Raw genomic sequence first — 19,001 nt, forward strand, 5'->3', positions numbered from 1 at the left:
ATATTCTTTTGGCATAGAATTCTGGATCTTTTTTTTTTCTTTCAGTTGTTAAATATCATCAGAGTTAAATAGCTTTCAAGATATAATTCCATTGTTTTTTGTCCTACAGTATTTTTGATGAGGCATCCACCTGTCATATTACTTTTTTTAAAAAAATATATAATATATTCTCCCTCTCTCTTCTTTCTCTCTCTCAGAAGGAGATACTTTTAAAACTTTTTAAAAAAATGTCTATTGTTGAAAATATTTGTCTTAGCTGATTCTACATGTGGTTTTATTTCTACTTACTCTGTTTAGGTTTCTGAAATCCTTAAATCTGTAAGTTGATGTTGTTTACCTAATTTGAGGAAATTTCAACCATTATTTTTTCAAATAAAATTTCTACATCACTTTTTCTTCTTTTCTCCTGGAACTTCATTTACACGTAAGATACCTTGATTTGTCCAAAAATTCACTCAGAATGGCTTATTTTTTTTTTTTTTAATAATTTTCCTTTTTGTTCTCTAGATTGGATAATTTCTATAGCTATGTTATATTTAGTTCTCTGTGGGTATATAACCAATTACTCCACATTTATTGACTTACAGCAGCAGTAATCATTAAGCTCTCACAGTTTCTATGAATTCAGAATTCTGAATTATCTGATATTCTGAAGCTGTGGTTTCAGCTGAGGTCTCTCAGGTCGTCAGATGTTGGCAGGAGATGCAGGCATTGGAAAGCTTGGTTGGAGCCTCGTGGTTGGCAAGCTAGTGCTCCTCCCCATCACGTCTCCGTGGGTGTGACATGCTTCTCGAGTGTCCTCATGTCAAGACTTCCATCAAATAAACACCCCGGGGGAGAAAGCAGCATCTGGAATGCTGTTATGCCCTTAGAAACCACATACCTTCACTTCCACCACATTCTGTTATGAAATAGACATATTCTATATGTCAACCCTGATTTAGTGTGTAGGTAAGCTCAGAAAGGCATAAATTCTAGGAAGAGAAAATCAGGGATGATCTTGGAGGTTGGTTACCATATTCTACTTTCAAGTTCACACGCCCTTTTTCCTGCAGCCTGCATACTTTTGAAGCAGATTGAGTGATCCACCCCGCCCCGCCCCAAGCAAGTTTCAGGTAGTTTGCTTGTTCAGTTGTTAAATTTCTAATTGTTTATTTTGAATCATTTTCATATCTCTGATAGGAATACCTATCCCTACAATACTTATGACTATGTTTTCCTTTAATTATTTGAACATACTTATAATGTGCTGCGCTAAGTCACTCCAGTCGTGTCTGACTCTGAGACCCCACGGACCATAGCCTGCCAGGCTCCTCTGTCCATGGGATTCTCTAGGTAAGAACACTGCAGTGGGTTGCCATTTCCTCCTCCAGGGGATCTTCCCGACCCAGGGATTGAACCCGTGTCTCTTACGTCTCTTGCATTGGCAGGTAGGTTCTTCACTGCTAGCTAAAGAACCTGGGACGTGAAAGGTCGGGCATGTTGAGGCATGCCCCGGAAAAAGTGCCGCAGACAACTTCCGGAGGCTGGCTAAACTTCCGGGGACCGACCCCCCGCAGCCGGGTCCAATCAGGAGCCAACACGGAGCCCTTGGACACCCACCGCCGCTGTAGCCCGCGCTTTCTTCCTCATATGGAAGGACCTGGCCTGGACGTCGGCCCTGGCTATAAAACCTCCCCCCACCTCTCATGCCTCGCAGACTCCCTTTGGCCCCTCGCTCACCCGCCCCCCCACCCCGGGAGTTCTGCCCGAGAGCGACCGCCCAATGAAGGCCTTTCACCACCGGTCCTTAGAGGTGGCTCTTTCTTCCCGCGGCGTTTTATAACAGGACGTATACTTATAATAGCTGTTTTAAATAATTTATCTATGAATATCAACCTGTGAGCCATCTTGGGGTTGGTTTCTATTGACCGATTTTTCTTTTGACTATGGTTTACATTTTCCTACCACTTCATGTATCTAGGCTATGTGTATGTTTATGTGTGTATAGTGGATTGCTAGTGATTCCTTTAAGAGATTCTGGATTCCATTATCTTTTCCCTGAAGAGACTTTTTTTTCTTTTAGCCTACAGTTACATTTGATAGAACTCATACTTCAAACCATGTCTCCCCAGTGGTGAAGAACTATTTTTTCCACCGTGTTCAGCCTTCTAGTTACTGCTTTGTCCTTTTTGCTGGATTCTTTAGAATCTCCGACACATACTCATAGTTCAGAGACCAGCTGAGTATTTGAGCACAGTTTGCATGTAGATCTTTGGATTCTTCCACTTAAGTCTCTTCTTTCTGGAACTTCTTCCTCAATTTTTAGTCTCACTTCCAGCCAGCCCTGAATTCTGTTTTCTGACACCATAAGCTGCTAAAAGTTGTGCTGCCTTCAGCACCCTCAGAGGAAAAGTTGAATAAATGCTCAGCTTACTCAGAAGAGTTCCTTTCTTTCATGGGTTTCATCACTTCCAGTTTTCTGATTTTGGTGGTTCGTTCTGCACATTTAAATAACTGCTTTTATACTTAGTTCAGAGATAATAATTGTCATATGCAGGAAGGTTAGCCACACCAGCTCCTCTGCCATACCAAAACGGAACCTTGTGCATTTATGTTTGAGTGACGCAGGATAGCTCATTAGTAGCTTTGGGCTCCTGATCCTGTTCAGTGATGGGCTTCACTGTAAGGTGTGGACAGAAATCAAGTTCTTTTGTTGAGGGGGGTGGTAATCCTAATTGTTAATATTCACAGATCCCCTCCGGTTGGGTTGTTTAGTTTTCTCATTGAGGAATCCTCCAATTTCAGTATAGCTGGGACTGTGATAGATACAAGACTAATTTTCAGCATCCTGGGAGCCTGTTGGACTTGGAAGTCTCACTGCTTTTGTGTAGAGTTTCACAAATCCCTCTGTTTTCAGTACATTCATAGCTATATCTTGTAATCTAAGACATACTTCATTTTTTGTTTAACATTTCTAAAGATGAAACCTCTCTTTTCAAAGGGAACTGTAGGAACTGTGGGTTTTGGGTGTGAATAGCAGAAGAAGAAATGTTGGGACTAAGGGCTTCTTATTAAAAAAACACTAAACCAATATTTTATTCTTCACTCTACTTTTAGAAGATCTAGTACTCTGATTCCTGAGCATTTCTGGAACTCTGTGGCAAGAATTATATTTCTTCATATTGGCTTCTCCTAATTGTAAATCTGGGTTTCAGGTATATCCAGTCTTCTGAGTGAGTGACTATTTGTTCCCAGATTTTAAGTTTTAGTTGATATTATTTCTCCTGTTCTTTCTGTGGATATATGGATTTGTCCTTTTTCTGTCATTTTAGATGGTATTTAATAATGAGTGATGATAAACAGCATAGATTCCATTCCTATTCTATCAAACTGTCATCTCTAAGTTTTAAATAAACATAAACTGCCTTTATGAAACCAAATACCCTCTCTTTAAACTTCAGCTGATAACACTTTTACAAAAGTCAGTTGTGAAAAGCCTAGGTGTCAAATAACTAAACCAATGTTAAACGTAAATGTCAATTCTACTGTCACCTTTGTACCATGAAATACTGTTTCCCTAGCTACTGTTCCCTAAAATAGCAGGGGGAAAGGCTTACCATCTTTAGTGTAATGCGCTTGCTTTCAACTTATGTTGTAAAAGAATTGCTCACAACAGACCAGTATGTGCATGAAGTGCTGCCACTCAGGCCGTGCCTCCGAGAAGTGTAAATAAAACAAACGGCTTAGCGGCTACTTCATGCCCATCCTTTCACCGGTCAGAGCAAACGAAGGGAAACTTACTTAGTAAGAACCAGAATTTACTTTCAAGAGCTTCATTAGATTGCTTTGTTTGTGAACTTCCATTTTCTAACATGAAGATTACTGAATTCGTTCTCTGAAGTTACAAGTCATGTGAGCACTTTCTATTTTACTGAATATATTTTTTGGGGCTCCAAAATCACTGTAGATGGTGATTGCAGCCATGAAATTAAAAGACGCTTACTCCTTGGAAGGAAAGTTATGACCAACTTAGATAGCATATTAAAAAGCAGAGACATTACTTTGCCAACAAAGGTCCATCTAGTCAAGGCTATGGTTTTTCCAGTGGTCATGTATGGATGTGAGAGTTGTACTGTGAAGAAAGCTGAGCGCCGAAGAATTGATGCTTTTGAACTGTGGTGCTGGAGAAGACTCTTGAGAGTCCCTTGGGCTGCAAAGAGATGCAACCAGTCCATCCTAAAGGAGATCAGTCCTGGGTGTTCATTGGAAGGACTGATATTGAAGCTGAAGCTCCAATACTTTGGCCACCTGATGCGAAGAGCTGACTCATTTGAAAAGACCATGATGCTGGGAAAGATTGGGTGCAGGAGAAGGGGATGACAGAGGATAAGATGGCTGGATGGCATCACAGACCTGATGAACAAGAGTTTGAGTCAACTCCGGGAGTTGGTGATGGACAGGGAGGCCTGGCGTGCTGCAATTCATGGGGTCGCAAAGAGTCGGACACGACTAAGCGACTGAACTGAACTGAATTTGGTATTAATTGAATTTGTGTGAATCTACATGTACTTGCTGTTCTTTAGGCCATTTGTAAACTGATCATATGCTGATCTTCATAAAATTATCTGTGAAGAATAGTTTCTGAATTTACTTTTAATTTTCAATCAAATGATGAGTCACATTCCTGTCATTAATTAGTTAGATTTTGGGGCTTTTGCTTGTTTTATTTTTGGTAGTTCACCAATATAGCACAAAAGGTCTTAAGAGTGATAAATTAATCAGTAATAGAAGAAACTATTGGACCATGTTTACTGGTATAATCAGGAATGGAGACACTGAAAAGAGTTTAGTACATGTTGCGGGAAAGAAAAAAAAAAGACTAATACGTGTGAAGTAAGATTAAATACAGGGCTCAAAGTTATTTAGCGAGAAAGATGTGATGTAATGTCTTTATGTATACAAAGATTCATTACAGAGTATAATGACTAGTTATTGTTCATCTCTGCTGAAATCTAAAAAGAAAAATGTTCAAGGGTAGAAATATTCAATGTAAATTTAACCAATACTTAGAACGATAGCCTGAAGGTTGATGGACAGAGATTAGAAGACTTGTGATGGGACAGCTCTCTTGGGAAGAGGAAAGAGCTTTAAATAAAGCAGTCTCCTCTGTCATGAATGATGCCAAGTCCCGCGTTAAGGCAGAGGGCTGGACTAGCTGGCTTCCAGAGGCCCCTTCCAAACCTAGAATTCTCTGCTCACTTCTGCCGCTAGCCTTCAGAAGCTGGAGTCAGCCAGTCACAGCAGCCAGCTGCCCTTTCAGGAGCTCCAGCAGTGCCGAGGAGGCAGCGCGAGCAGCTGTCCCCGCCAGAGACTTCGTCCAGAGGGAGTCAGGTCAGCGCGTCCCTTCCTCCGCCTTCCCGGCTCTGTGCGCGGCAGCTCCGGAGGCCCGGCGGCCGTGGGCCGGACACCCCCGCCACCGACACGCCCTCTGACGGGGGCAGGCGGGATGGCTGGTGGACTGGCGCTGGTGGAGGGCCTCGCACCGGGCGCGCTCGGGTGGCACCACCCCACCCGCCCCCGTGACGCCGCCCTGCAGGGCGCCGGCCCAGGTGCCCCCGGGCGCGCGGGCGCGCCCCTGCCCCGGGCCCCCGGCCCCCGGCCCCGGCTCCCGCGGGAGGGCGCGGGCGGGGATGCTCCGGCCGGGGCGCTCACCCACTCTCCCGCATCCGTACCCGCCCCGCGGGCTCCGCGCAGAGGAGGGAAAGAGGAGAGCTGGGGAGGCTGGGCGCTGGAGGAGGGAGCGCGGGGCGGCGCCGCTCCCGGCCACAGCCTCCGCCCCTCCCGCGGGCGGCTCGGCTCCTGCACCCTCTCCCGGTCTCTCGCGCCCCCGCACGCCTCCGAGCGCTGAGGGGAGCGCAGCCCGCGCGGAGGGGCGCGCAGTCCGCGCGGAGGGGAGCGCAGCCGCGCGCAGGGGCGGGCACGGGCGGGGGCGCGCGCTTGCAGGGCGCCGCTCGCGCCGGCGCTCGCGGGCGGGGACGCGCGGGGGCTCCTTGCTCCGGCAAACGGCGGCGGCGCGAGCGGAGTCCCGCCGCGAAGATGCTCAAAGTCACGACGCCCTCGTGCTCCGCCTCGTCCTGCTCCTCGGTCACCGCCACCGTGGCCCCGGGGCCCGGGAGCCTGGTGCCGGATTACTGGGTCGACGGCTCCAACAGGGATGCACTGGGCGATTTCTTCGAGGTGGAGTCGGAGCTGGGACGGTACGGCGGGGCGGCTCGAGGGGCTTGGGGCGGCGGGCTGGGGCGCTCGGACCTGGAGGAGCCGGGCATCCTGGGCGCCGGCTGGGGCTTCTGCCCGCGGCGCGCTTCGGGCGCTTGTCTATTGCGGCTCCAGCTCCCCGGAATACCGGGGCCGGCCTCCCGGCCTTTGGGTTCTGCCGGCTCGGGGAGAGAGCTCCGGACCGTTCACGAGCGAGCCGGCGTCCCCGGGCGCGCCCAGGCCGGTGCAGCTGCGGGCGGCAGCCCGGGTCCTCCCCCACCGCCGCCTCGCCGGCTGCCGCCTCCGTGGGTGACAGCTTCACCGCACGTGGGCCCTGCTTGCCCAAGCGGCGTCTCTGCTCACGATTATAGCTTGCCAGAGGGTTCTGTCTGTCTAGTTATTTTTTGGGGATGAGGGGCGGAGGACGCCTCTCCAAATCTTGACAGAAATATTAGATTCAATTCTTCCTCCTTCCCCTCATCAAGCTCACCGAAGCAAGTGGCACTGGAGATTAAACTTAAACACCAGCTTCCCTGCAGAGTCTGCTCAGGAGTGAAGGGGGATGAATCATTTAAGGGAGTTGCAGGCAGAATAATGAACTAGCGTGGCTTTAAAGGAAAGGCAGTGGTAATTAGTGAGAAGAGTTCTGCTGCTCTTTGACGTGCTGGAGTGATTTGTTTAATTATGTATGCAGAAAACCATCTCCCTGGGGTTGCAGAAATGTCCCTCGTCCCTGCTTTGAAGATCCAAACAGGTAGTGGTTTTGCAATGTGAATGATACCCTATGTTCTTATATTTTTATCCACTGAAAAATACTTTCCCCTTCCCTTTTCCTCCTTTCTGTTATTCATAGGTAGGGAGACCTCTTTTCAATATTCACTTTAGAATCAGACCCTTTATTATATGGAATCTAAAGATGTAATTTCAACCGTTAATAAGTTGAAGCTTCTATACTTAATATTTCTTTGCAAATGTCCTTTTTTCTTTCTTTCTTTTTATTTTGCTGGAATAGAGTTAGCAGTCATTTTCTTTTCAGTGTCACTGTGACTACAGTGTGGTCTTCTGGATGTTAGTCCTTAGTGGGACTGTGTGAGGGCCACTTCTGTCCGAATTGCCTCTGCTGTCAATGGCTCACGAGTGCAGAGGTGTGTAAGAAGGGCAAAGCTTCTGACTGAAATTTAGCGGTTGCCAGTCTCTGAAAAGGTTTCAGAATATTTGAGCATTGAATAATATGTAAAATCCTGCTTTGATCAAGCTTTTCAATGTTCATCTAAAGATCTGCTGTTGCATACATTCCCTAGTAAGGCTGAAAATAAAACATCTCCTGTAAGGTTTGAAGTGTACATAATTGTATGATGAGCTGCAGTGGAACCCTGTAAACTTCAGATGAAAGTGATAACCTACTTAAAATTGGTGAGTTTCAGGAACTGCCACCCAGTAGAGGAAGCACCTGATGGTGTAGAGACTGTCCCACCATCAGTCTGCCTGTCTTCTGAGTAACATTTACTTAGACGCCCCTCGTTCGCTCTGACTTACCGTCAGCACACATTAGCTGTGTGATCAAGGGTCGCAAACTTAACTCAGGAAACTTCCAAATTTTATGTACTGAATGGGAAAATACCAATTGCATACATATGCAGAATGGGAGACTTCATAGGGAAAACCTAAGGAATTTGGAGTTTGTTATGTTTTTTAAAAAAGCTTGTTGTATTTTGCAGTAATTTTGGAGCATGAATATAAATCAGTTATATATGCTCAGACTATCACTCTGCTGTCGAGTCATTTGATTGCTATAAAAATCAGAGAATTAAAATATTTTGAGAAGAGGTTAAAAATGGTTCCTTCTATCCTTTTTCTCAGTATTCAAGTATATTAGGCAAGTTCTCTGTAGATGGCAGTATTGGTGAGGTGCATACGTACTCCATTTGGTTGAGACTGAGAAATACCGTCACTTGATGATCAGAATGTTTTGTTTCTTTGCACCCTTGCTTGTCTTTTTTGGCTCAGCATGAGTGCTTTTGGTTCCCTGACTGGGGATTGAACCAGCAGTGGAAAAGCAGACTCCTAACCACTGGGCCAACCAGGGAATTCCCAAAACTTATTTTTTTTTCCAACAAAATAAACCTAAAACAAACAAACAAAAAACTATGCTACAAACATAATTGCTAAGACTCTCTAAAGCCAGAGAATTCAACAGAATTATAATCGCAGGTACTGCCTGAGTGGCGCAAGTGTGCCTCCTCACCCCTCCAGAATAAAGCTGAGGCGCGGTCAGTTGGTCTCCAGCCTTTCCTCTCTTTCCTCGGTCTTGGGCCGACTCTGCCTGCCAGCGGTGACCCTAAAGCCCAAACATTTCGCTCTTAGTAACACGGCTGTCATTAAGAGTAAGACAACAATGTCCCTGGCGCTGTGTGGAGCCGTTGTGGTTAGTTACAGGGAGTACGCAGTTCCCTCCAGGCTAGTGTGGGTTGAGTCAGAGAGTAAGCCATTGCAGTTACCTGTGGTGAGCTAGTGACTCCTGAGTTCAAGACGGTTGGACATATGACATCAGGGCATCATACTCTGAGGCTGTATTTGGGGATTTCGGGGAATAAAATTCCCGTGGCTGTAACCACCTGGATTCCCTGTGTGGTGCTCACGGCACCGACCCGCATGTAAACAGTCAGACTAGGGGAGATGTGAGAGCTTTCCTTTTTCAGATTGCGAGTAAGTCAGGAACTGAAAGGTGTTGAGAGGAATTATTTAAGAGTTTCGGGTAAGCGAATTTGTTTTTCTGAAAACCACCCTTCAAAATACTGCTGTGTTTATAAAATTTGTTTAAAAGTTCACGAAAACCAAGTTCACAACAAATTCAGTTCTACTTAAGAAGATGAATTGGCCTTGGTCCCATTCAGGGCTCCGTATCCTAGAGAGTGCTTGGTGCTTTGCCCAGTGATTTGAGAAACTGGTATTTTAAAGGTTTTTCCAAGGGAGAAGCAAGCTTCTCTGTGGCCAAGATCCGATCTGGTGGTTTGGCAGACAGAGGGGCAGAACTCGGCCTGGGCTGCTCTGAGGTTCGGGCTTCAGTTATTTCTCGCCTTTTGTTTCTGTCTTTGGTATGACATTGAAAGGATATTTGTCACAGAATCAGATGTGTGTCCCCCCACCATCCCGCAGCATACACACACAAGTTCAGAGAAGCAAATGAAAGATAATTAGGACAGAAGAATAAGAGTGTGAAAATCACATAATTAAAGTATTTCGGTGAAAGGTTAAAAAACCTACTTCTGTTTTCTTTTTGAGTAGAAATTGGTTTATTTGGAATCAAAACTTTTAAAACATTTTCATGCCAGTTCACTATAGTTTTTTCAGGCTAATGACTTTCAGTACCTGCTCCCCCCCTCCTCTGACTTGGTTCACGATTTTTAAAAAACTTGTATAGCAATCCCATATAACTATAATTATATAGGGTCCCTTGCTGCATGTATCCTTGCTTAGGAACCAAACAAATTTAGATAGTGAGTCATACGTGTGTGTAGAATGGGGGGAAGTTTGATAACATAATGTTTATTCTTATTACCAACAATGTGCTTTGATATTTCCTATTCTATGCTGTTTGATTTTATCCTAGCTTCTTAAAAATATTGACTGAACCCATGTGATTTCACATCCCACCAGTAGGTTGTGACTCAGTTTTAAAACGACTGTTTCGGGCCTAACTCTGTGTGTGCTGGATTAAAACAGGAGACAGGCCGTTTGAGAGGTGCCTTGCAGACCAGTTGGTGACCCTGAGTCCTGTCTGATGGCGTGGCTCTGTAGAGAAAAATTCCCCTGTGTTTATTTCCAGCATGATTGGGTCTCCCTTTTCAAACACTTTGGAAAAACTCTGATGTCTCTATAAGACGAGGGTGGCGTATCTCCTGGACAGACTGGGCGTTTCAGGAGGCGGGACCAGGAGCATCTTCGCTGCGAAGCGGAGGAATCCGGAGGCCCGCGCGGGGCTGTATTCCACTCAGTAACACAGAACTTCGTTCTCAGCCAATGGTCAGCAAATGCTTCCTGTCAGGAAGAGCAGAGGGTCGGCTTCTAAAAGAACGGCCCGCCTGTGCTCCGGAAGGACTCAGGCCCGCTTTCCCTGCCCTCCCCGATTGTCCGCGCGCTTCCGGCGCCTCCCCGCGGGCTCCTGAGTTCCGCGTCTCCCCCCGACACCGCCTGTGGGCCCCGCAGTGCCCGCGGGCCTCCGGCCACGCTCGCTGCGCTGGGTTTCGTGAGCGTGGGGATGCTGAGGTCTTTATTTTTTAACCTCACTAGGAATTCGAAGTGTGCCTGTTGAGTCGCTCTCTTGTTCTTGGCGCACCGGTTCTTTCCTCAGGCAGCGGGCTCGGGAGCGAGGTGGGGCTGCAAGTGCGAGGATGGAAACCCTCTGGCAGCACCTGGCCGCCGGCCCCGGAGGGCAGGGTCGGCCCGGCCGATCGGCGGCCGTGTGCTCGTGGCCTGCCGCGGTGTCAGCGCCCGGCAGGTGCTCGTCAGCGACTTTGAAGAGCATGGATGAATGGTGCAAAGTGGGCTGGCACTGTGGGTCCTGACAGGATCATCTCGGTTCTGGGGACCCCAAGGACAGGACAGTCCGGTGACCTGCCTACCTCTCCCTGAAACACGCGCGGCCGTGAGCCGCGTCTCACGCAGCGTTTGGCTCGCTTTCTTGGTGGTGTGAGTGTTGGTAACCGCCACCTCTAACTTTTCCTGTTCAGAATCGTGCTGCTTTGCTGTTGGCAGGCTGCTTTGTGACTGAACTGAGAAGGGTTCAGTCTCACCGTTGCCATCATTTTACCACAGGCATGTCGGAGTTAGAGTCAAACCAGCTCGAACTCAAAAGCACGAAATACCTCCAAGCTATGCCCGCTACTAAAGTTAATACAAAGTAAAGGCTAAATTTAGAAATACTGTCGTAAAGAACCTTTAAGTCAAGTGAAGATTATGATAGCATCATTACTTTAAGAATACAATATTTTTCCTTGTTCAAATACTGTTGCAAGGGTAAAAATAACTTCTTATTTGGAAAAACAAAGCAAAACAAAACATAAAAAGACCCAGGTGCTGTCTGCTTCTAAGTTGCTCTGGTGAACTCTACTTGGAAAAAAAAAAAAAGAGAAAGAACGAAAATACTAACCACAAAATAGCTTCAAAGACCTTTCTTGTAAACACTTACCCTCAGACACATCTGTGTGGATTATGTATTTGCAATAATAGTCTGAGAATAAAGTATTGAGTGGTAGCCAAGTGAGCTGTTTCAGCTACTAACAGTTATATTGCTTTATTTTAATGATTTTATTTTTGCTGGCTTAAAAAGTAGTTCTCTTTAGACTACCTTTCAGGAAAGCTAATGTATCTAATAAAAAATATTGAATTAAAAATGTCAAGGTCAGGTTTATTCTGTAAAATATAGTATTTGAGTCAATGAAGCATATAATTCAAGTCAAAGAACTTTACATAAAATCAATAGCAGTTAGAATGAAGGTTTAACTGAAATGGTATTAATCTTTAATTATTTAAAAAATCTGTTTGATAATGTAGGGTCATCTGAAAATTTCCATGGTTTAATTAGGAAGTTAGATCTGACTATCGATGGCATAGTATTAACATATAAAGTATAAAGGACATGCTCCAGTGCAGTCTTTTTAAAATTCTAATTGCTGACGGAGGGCAGCGGCTGTGTGGGAGATGTAAGATAATGAAAGGTTGGGTGGGAGATTTTCCTCAGCAATCTTATCGGTGACAAAGATCAAACAAGGACAGCGTGCTGCACAGACGACGATTCATAACTGTGGGCAGAGGGTAGGACGTGTTCAGCTTGCTGTCTTTCTCAGAGCAGTTTCTCAGCCTTGGCACTGTAGAGATTTGGGGCCAGATAACTCTTTGTTGTGGGGCTGTTCTGTGCATTGTGAGATGTTTAGCAGTACCCCTGGCCTTGACCCACTAGTTGCAGGTAGCTCCCCTACCCTCCCCCACCAGTTGTGACTCCCAAACACGTCTGTGTGTGTGTTTGTGTGTGTGTATGCTCAGTCATGTCTGACTCTTTGTGACCCCATAGACTGTAGCCTGCCAGACAGGGAAGAATAGTGGAGTGGGTTGCCATTTTCTACTCCAAAAAATGTCTCTAGACATTATCAAATGTCACCTCTTCTTCTTTTGAGAAGCTCTCGTCTTTTGCATGATTTTCTTTTAGTGATGTAAATAGTTAACAAGGAGTTTGATGAATTAAAGTCACTTGGCTTTATTGATTATCTGCTACAATCAAATGTTTCTTCCATTTTATGTAGTACCATTGATTTCTGTTGTATATGCATAACCCCTGTGCTAAAATTTGCTTCATATTTTTGTTTAAATCACCTCATTTTTGTTAACCTAAATTTATCATAGAAAAAGCAAGAGAGTTCCAGAAAAACATCTATTTCTGCTTTATTGACTATGCCAAAGCCTTTGACTGTGTGGACCACAACAAACTGTGGAAAATTCTGAAAGAGATGGGAATACCAGACCACCTGACCTGCCTCTTGAGAAACCTGTATGCAGGTCAGGAAGCAACAGTTAGAACTGGACATGGAACAACAGACTGTTTCCAAATAGGAAAAGGAGTACATCAAGGCTGTATATTGTCACCTTGCTTATTTAACTTATATGCGGAGTACATCATGAGAAACGCTGGGCTGGAAGAAGCACAAGCTGGAATCAAGATTGCTGGGAGAAATATCAATAACCTCAGATATGCAGATGACACCACCCTTATGGCAGAAAGTGAAGAGGAACTAAAGAGCCTCTTGATGAAAGTGAAAGAGGAGAGTGAAAAAGTTGGCTTAAAGCTCAACATTCAGAAAACTAAGATCATGGCATCTGGTCCCATCACCTCATGGGAAATAGATGGGGAGACAGTGGAAACAGTGTCGGACTTTATTTTTTTAGGCTCCCAAATCACTGCAGATGGTGACTGCAGCCATGAAATTAAAAGACGCTTACTCCTTGGAAGGAAAGTTATGACCAACCTTGATAGCATCTTAAAAAGCAGAGACATTACTTTGCCAACAAAGGTCCGTCTGGTCAAGGCTATGGTTTTTCCAGTGGTCATATATGAATGTGAGAGTTGGACTGTGAAGAAAGCTGAGTGCCGAAGAATTAATGCTTTTGAACTGTGTTGGAGAAGACTCTTGAGAGTCCTTTGGACTGCAAGGAGATCCAACCAGTCCATCCTAAAGGAGATCAGTCCTGGGTGTTCATTGGAAGGACTGATGCTGAAGCTGAAACTCCAATACTTTGGTCACCTCATTCGAAGAGTTGACTCATTGGAAAAGACCCTGATGCTGGGCGGGATTGGGAGCAGGAGGAAAAGGGGATGACAGAGGATGCGATGGTTTAATGGCATCACCGACTCGATGGACCTGAGTTTGAGTAAACTCTGGGAGTTGTTGATGGACAGGGAGGCCTGGCATGCTGCTATTCATGGGGTCGCAAAGAGTCGGATATGACTGAGCGACTGAACTGAATTGCAATTTACTGACTGAGATTACTAATTTTCATTAAATTGAAAACCAGTATTCATGCCATAAATAGAAGCAATAAGAACAAAGCATTTTTACTAAATTGTAGCAGAAATGCTTGTCTCCAGAAGGCTCCAAGCCTAGAATCGTTTTTCTCTTTGTTAAAAAGGGAGATTATCAAAGATTAGAGAGTTTAAACCATAGTAGCACAAATTGAAGTTTTCTTCTTGATGTAATCAGAAAGATTGAGAATAATTGAAAAGAGAATGATGTCATTTTTTGATTTATTATTATTGAATACCATTTCTCCGTGGCACTTGAAGTCCTCTCTGTTATAAGTCTGATCGTTTGAATATTATGAACTGGACACTTTATGGTGTGTGGAGGGGTGGGGACAGGGTGTGGACAGGGAAGAGGTTAGAGTATGAATGAATGTGATAAATACAACCCTGCTTGGCATCCACATATACAGTTTACTGATAAGGCAGCAACAGTTAATCTGAGATAAACAAATAAGATTAATACAAGACGGAGGGGCTTCTCAGGTGGTGCTAGTGGTAAAGAATCTGTCTGTGCCAATGCAGGAGACGTAAGAGTCGCGGGTTCGCTCTCCGGGTCAGGAAGATCCCCTGAAGGAGGGCACAGTAACTCACTCCAGTATTCTTACTTGGAGAATCCCTTGGACAGAAGAGCCTGGCGGGCTACAGTCTATAGAGTCACGAAGAGTTGGACATGACTGAAGTGACTTAGCAGCATGCACACCAGATGGAGATAATGAGAATTACAGCAGTCTTCACAACGAAGTGATAATTCTGACTGGGAAGATTGAGGTGTCTTCTTCGGGAAGGGTGGATCTTGAAATCTGGCAGTATTTTAACGAGGAAGATCTTTGGTGAAGAGTATCCCAGGTGGAAATTACATTCTAAAAAAAGGCAAAACCTGGCAGACAAATGTGGGGTATACAATTTATCTTGCAAATTTTATAAAGTATGAATACTGTAATGAGAAATAAGGTTAGAAGGGTAAGTTGATATCAGAACAAAGAAAGCCTTGAAAAAAATGACTGAGTTTGTATCAGCTGAAAACCCAAATTATACTTAAAATAGAAAGTAACCATTATGAGAGCAAAAGGTGGCTATAGAAGCAGCTGCATTGGGGGTAAAGATGTGGAACTCAGCATTTGCCTCTAACTCTTAATGCAGATAAGTGAGGGGGGTGGGTAAGAGAGAATTTACCATGTTGGTTTTAAAAAACAAATAAACCATCCCTCGCTCCATGGATAGAATAAGAAAGGGGAAGTGTGGGATTGAGGGGGATTAAGATCAGTTTCCTGTACTGGGTAAAGAGCCTGGAAAGGGACAGTGGAACTGCTTTAGGTTTTGAGGGTCACAGGTCTCTCTGGCAACTCTCAACCCTGATAATTGAGTGAAATCAGCCACAGACAACACAGAAACCAATGCACATGGCTGTGTTCCAATGAAACTTTATTAACGACAGTGAAATTTCAATTTCATATAATTTTCATGTCACTTAATATTCTTCTTCTTTTGATTTTTAAAAACCATTTTAAAATGTAAAAACTATTCTTCAGTTGAAGACTGTTCAAAACCTAGATGCCCATCAGCAGATGAATGGATAAGGAAGCTGTGGTACATATACACCATGGAATATTACTCAGCCGTTAAAAAGAATTCATTTGAATCAGTTCTAATGAGATGGATGAAACTGGAGCCCATTATACAGAGTGAGGTGAGCCAGAAAGATAAAGAACATTACAGTATACTAACAGATATATACGGAATTTAGAAAGATGGTAACGATGGCCCTATATGCAGGGCAGAAGAAGAGACGCAGAAGTACAGAACAGACTTTTGAACTCTGTGGGAGAAGGGGAGGGTGGGATGTTTCGAAAGAACAGCATGTATATTATCTGTGGTGAAACAGACCACCAGCCCAGGTGGGAGGCATGAGTCAAGTGCTCGGGCCTGTTGGGCTGGGAAGATCCAGAGGAATCGGGTGGAGAGGGAGGTGGGATGGGAGACCGGGATGGGGAATTCGTGTAACTCTATGGCTGATTCATATCAATGTATGACAAAACCCACTGAAAAATAAAAATTAAAAAAATAAAAAATAAAAAATAAATGGCTTCAATCTTAGGCCCTTAGCTTGTGGTTTGCTGACCCAAGACCTAGATCAGTCAAGGTAAACTTCTGCTCCTCCTCACATACCTGAAAATTTCAGATGAAAATGACATCAAAGCTTCATTTATTCAAGAGACTACCTTTAATCTCCCTTTTACTTGGGACATGTCAACCTGATAGTGTTTTTAGTGGGCACGGTCTTTAAATGTATTCTCATCCTTTTTCTTTTGTTTTTCCTCATCCTTTTTCTATATCTGTTGAAACTAAATCAATTGCAGTTCTTACATGTATAGTACATTGGTTAGTTTCATTCATCATTCTTGCTTTTGAAAATGAAGTAACTTTACTTGAAGGGTGTACTTTAAGCTAAATTTCCACATCATGATCAGCATTCACATTCAAAGATTACTGGAGGGTTATTTATTTTGTATATAATAATTAAATCAGTTTCAATTGATCATTCTCTTATATTTGAAATGATAGACATTACAGAAGTAATATGCTAAATAATCTTTTTGCTTCTAATTAGTTTTTGTTCATTTTTCTGTTTACTAATATATTATCTGCATGTTGAATGATCCTTCTGTATGCCATGCACATATCACAGGTGGACTAACTAAGGTCCTCTGAGACTGTTTTAAGCATTTAAAAAAAGTAATTTTTTTTCATTTAAATAGACTTTAGAACTAAAGTAAAGCAGTCACTCATATCTTAACTAAAGCAGAGGTCTCCAAAGTGGGATATTCATATCCAGGGGGTGAATAATATATTGGGATGCTAAAGGAATGTAGAAGAGAATCTATTTTATTTTTCTAATTTTTGTGTTTTATAAATGTTTTGAAAAGAATATCACATATTGGTTCAGTGGCACATGTGTTGAATTTATAGGTACATAGAATACACAGTTTGGGAGCATGTGCTCAAAATATTTTGTTGGATAATTACTGGATCAAAGAATAGTAGTTTTAAGTGGCTGTTGAGTAAGTTTTTTACTTATATTTAGATCCTAACATTTTACTTTATGAACATTATCTTAAATATATAGATCAAAATGCAAACAAGAAATCATATTACAAGGTGTGACTTTGTGCAGAAAGGGGAAGTGGACTCATATGTGCACTTGTTATGCATTTTAAGACTACCTGATGAAAGGTTATGATAAGAGCTTAACTGCCATTATAACCAAAAAGAAAAAGTCATATAGCAAAAACAAACAAACAAACAAACAAAAGGAATACAGTTTGCCCATCAAGCAGAGGGTTAAATTAATTTTGGTTTTGGTGTTTGTTTTTTTGTGTGTGTGTGGTTGAACCCAGAATTCATAAGCAAGAATGTCAGTTTCAAAATTCCTAACTTCATGGTAAATTTTGTCAATTGCTGGCTTAGGCTATTGACTGCATTTTCCTAGTGTTTGATGGTCAGGGCTTGAAGAGTTGTGGGCATTCATGCCAGGATGCTGAGTTTAACTTGGTTAACAAATGCATTGTCATCAGTTAATTGCTTTTTAAGTCATGCTTCAGGGTGATATGGTTGAAAAATCCACCAGGTGCAAAAAAAAAAAAAAAATTTTTTTTTTTTTTTTTAAATAGCAGGCTTGAGACAACATTCTGATTAGAATGAGCTGTTAAAAAAGCAATGCATATAATGTGTTCTTCACCATTTTCTTTACTGGTTTGTGGTAGCATTTTTTGTTAAAACCGTACTTTCTTTGATTTATATCATGGAGAGTATTTGACTAACATTATAAGCCAGAACAGAGAAGAGTAGGGGATTGCAAATCTTCTGTTATGTTCACATGTTTGTTGTGACTGTAATGCAGTATTTGAATGCTATTTTCCCTCTTTCAGTCTTCATGGACTGTTTAGTAGGGACTTTGCTTGCATTTTCCCTCTCATTGTACCGTACCTTATACTTTTTAGCTTGGTCTGCTTTACTTCTTGTACTGTCCTGAAGGGACAGTTAGTTAGTGACCCTAACTTAGTAAATGACAACTTTCTATGTGGGACTTTCATGTACAAAGTTGTTCTTTAGTTGTAACAGGTAGTCAGTCCAAGTGTTATCTTTAACAGGATATAAATGCACTGCTACCTCTTCATTCAAGTGAATCTTATTGCTTCAAAGCTCCCTGTTAGGACAGCTAGTGAGAAAATAAGATATGTTATTAAATGTATCCAAATTCAAGCTCTATAATTCAGTAAATTAGCCTGGCCTGGAGTGTTCAGTCCTTACAGGCCTCTGAAGTTTTCTTTGTGACTGGAAACATTTTTAGTGGTTCCCACTCCAGTACTCTTGCCTGGAAAATCCCATGGACAAAGGAGCCTGGTGGGCTACAGTCCATGGGGTCGCAAAGACACAACTGAGAGACTAAACTTTGTGTTTTTACAGGACTGTGAGTCCTTCCTCTCCCTTTTCCCTCTGTGTGAACACATAAGGTAATAAAAATGTTCAATGAAGTTAACTTGTGAGTTCCAAGTGTAACCTGTTTCTAGAAGCAGTTTAGTTCAGTTCAGTTCAGTCACTCAGTTGTGTCCAACTCTTTGCAACCCCATGGACTGCAGCACACAGGCCTCCCTGTCCATCACCAACTCCTGGAGTTTACTCAAACTCATCTCCACTGAGTCATCAACTGATAGTTGATGCCATCCAACTATCTCATCTTCTCTCTTCCCCTTCTCCTCCTGCCTTCAATGTTTCCCAGCATCAGGGTCTTTTCAACAGAGTCAGCTCTTCACATCAGGTGGCCAAAGTATTGGAGTTTCAGCTTCACCATCAGTCCTTCCAATGAATATTCAACTGGTTGGATCTCCTCGCAGTAAGACTCTCAAGAGTCTTCCCCAACACCACAGTTCAAAAGCATCAATTCTTCGGCGCTCAGCTTTCTTTCTAGTCCAACTCTCACATCCATACATGACCACTGGAAAAACCACAGCCTTGACTAGACGGACCTTTGTTGACAAGTAATGTCCCTGCTTTTTAATATGCTGTCTAGGTTGGTCATAGCTTTCCTTCCAAGGAGTAAGCGTCTTTTAATTTCATGGCTGCAATCACCATCTGCAGTTTAAACATGTGATAATAAACAGAGACGGTCATGTGTATGGGTGCCACGTTAGCA

The 19,001-nt window shown here is 43.4% G+C and overlaps 1 protein-coding gene across 1 annotated transcript in view; it reads left to right on the forward strand.

Annotated features, from left to right (window-relative positions):
- The first annotated feature begins 6,024 nt into the window (after positions 1-6,024).
- Positions 6,025-19,001, forward strand: part of CAMK4 (calcium/calmodulin dependent protein kinase IV) — a 240,192-nt gene continuing 227,215 nt past the window's right edge. The window contains exon 1 of the mRNA XM_065936986.1: positions 6,025-6,239. Coding sequence (XP_065793058.1) covers positions 6,079-6,239 — 161 coding nt within the window. The 5' untranslated portion in view covers positions 6,025-6,078. The remainder of the gene's footprint in view (positions 6,240-19,001) is intronic.

Source organism: Muntiacus reevesi, chromosome 1, assembly GCF_963930625.1.
Source record: "Muntiacus reevesi chromosome 1, mMunRee1.1, whole genome shotgun sequence".
In the NCBI taxonomy this organism is placed as follows: domain Eukaryota; kingdom Metazoa; phylum Chordata; class Mammalia; order Artiodactyla; family Cervidae; genus Muntiacus; species Muntiacus reevesi.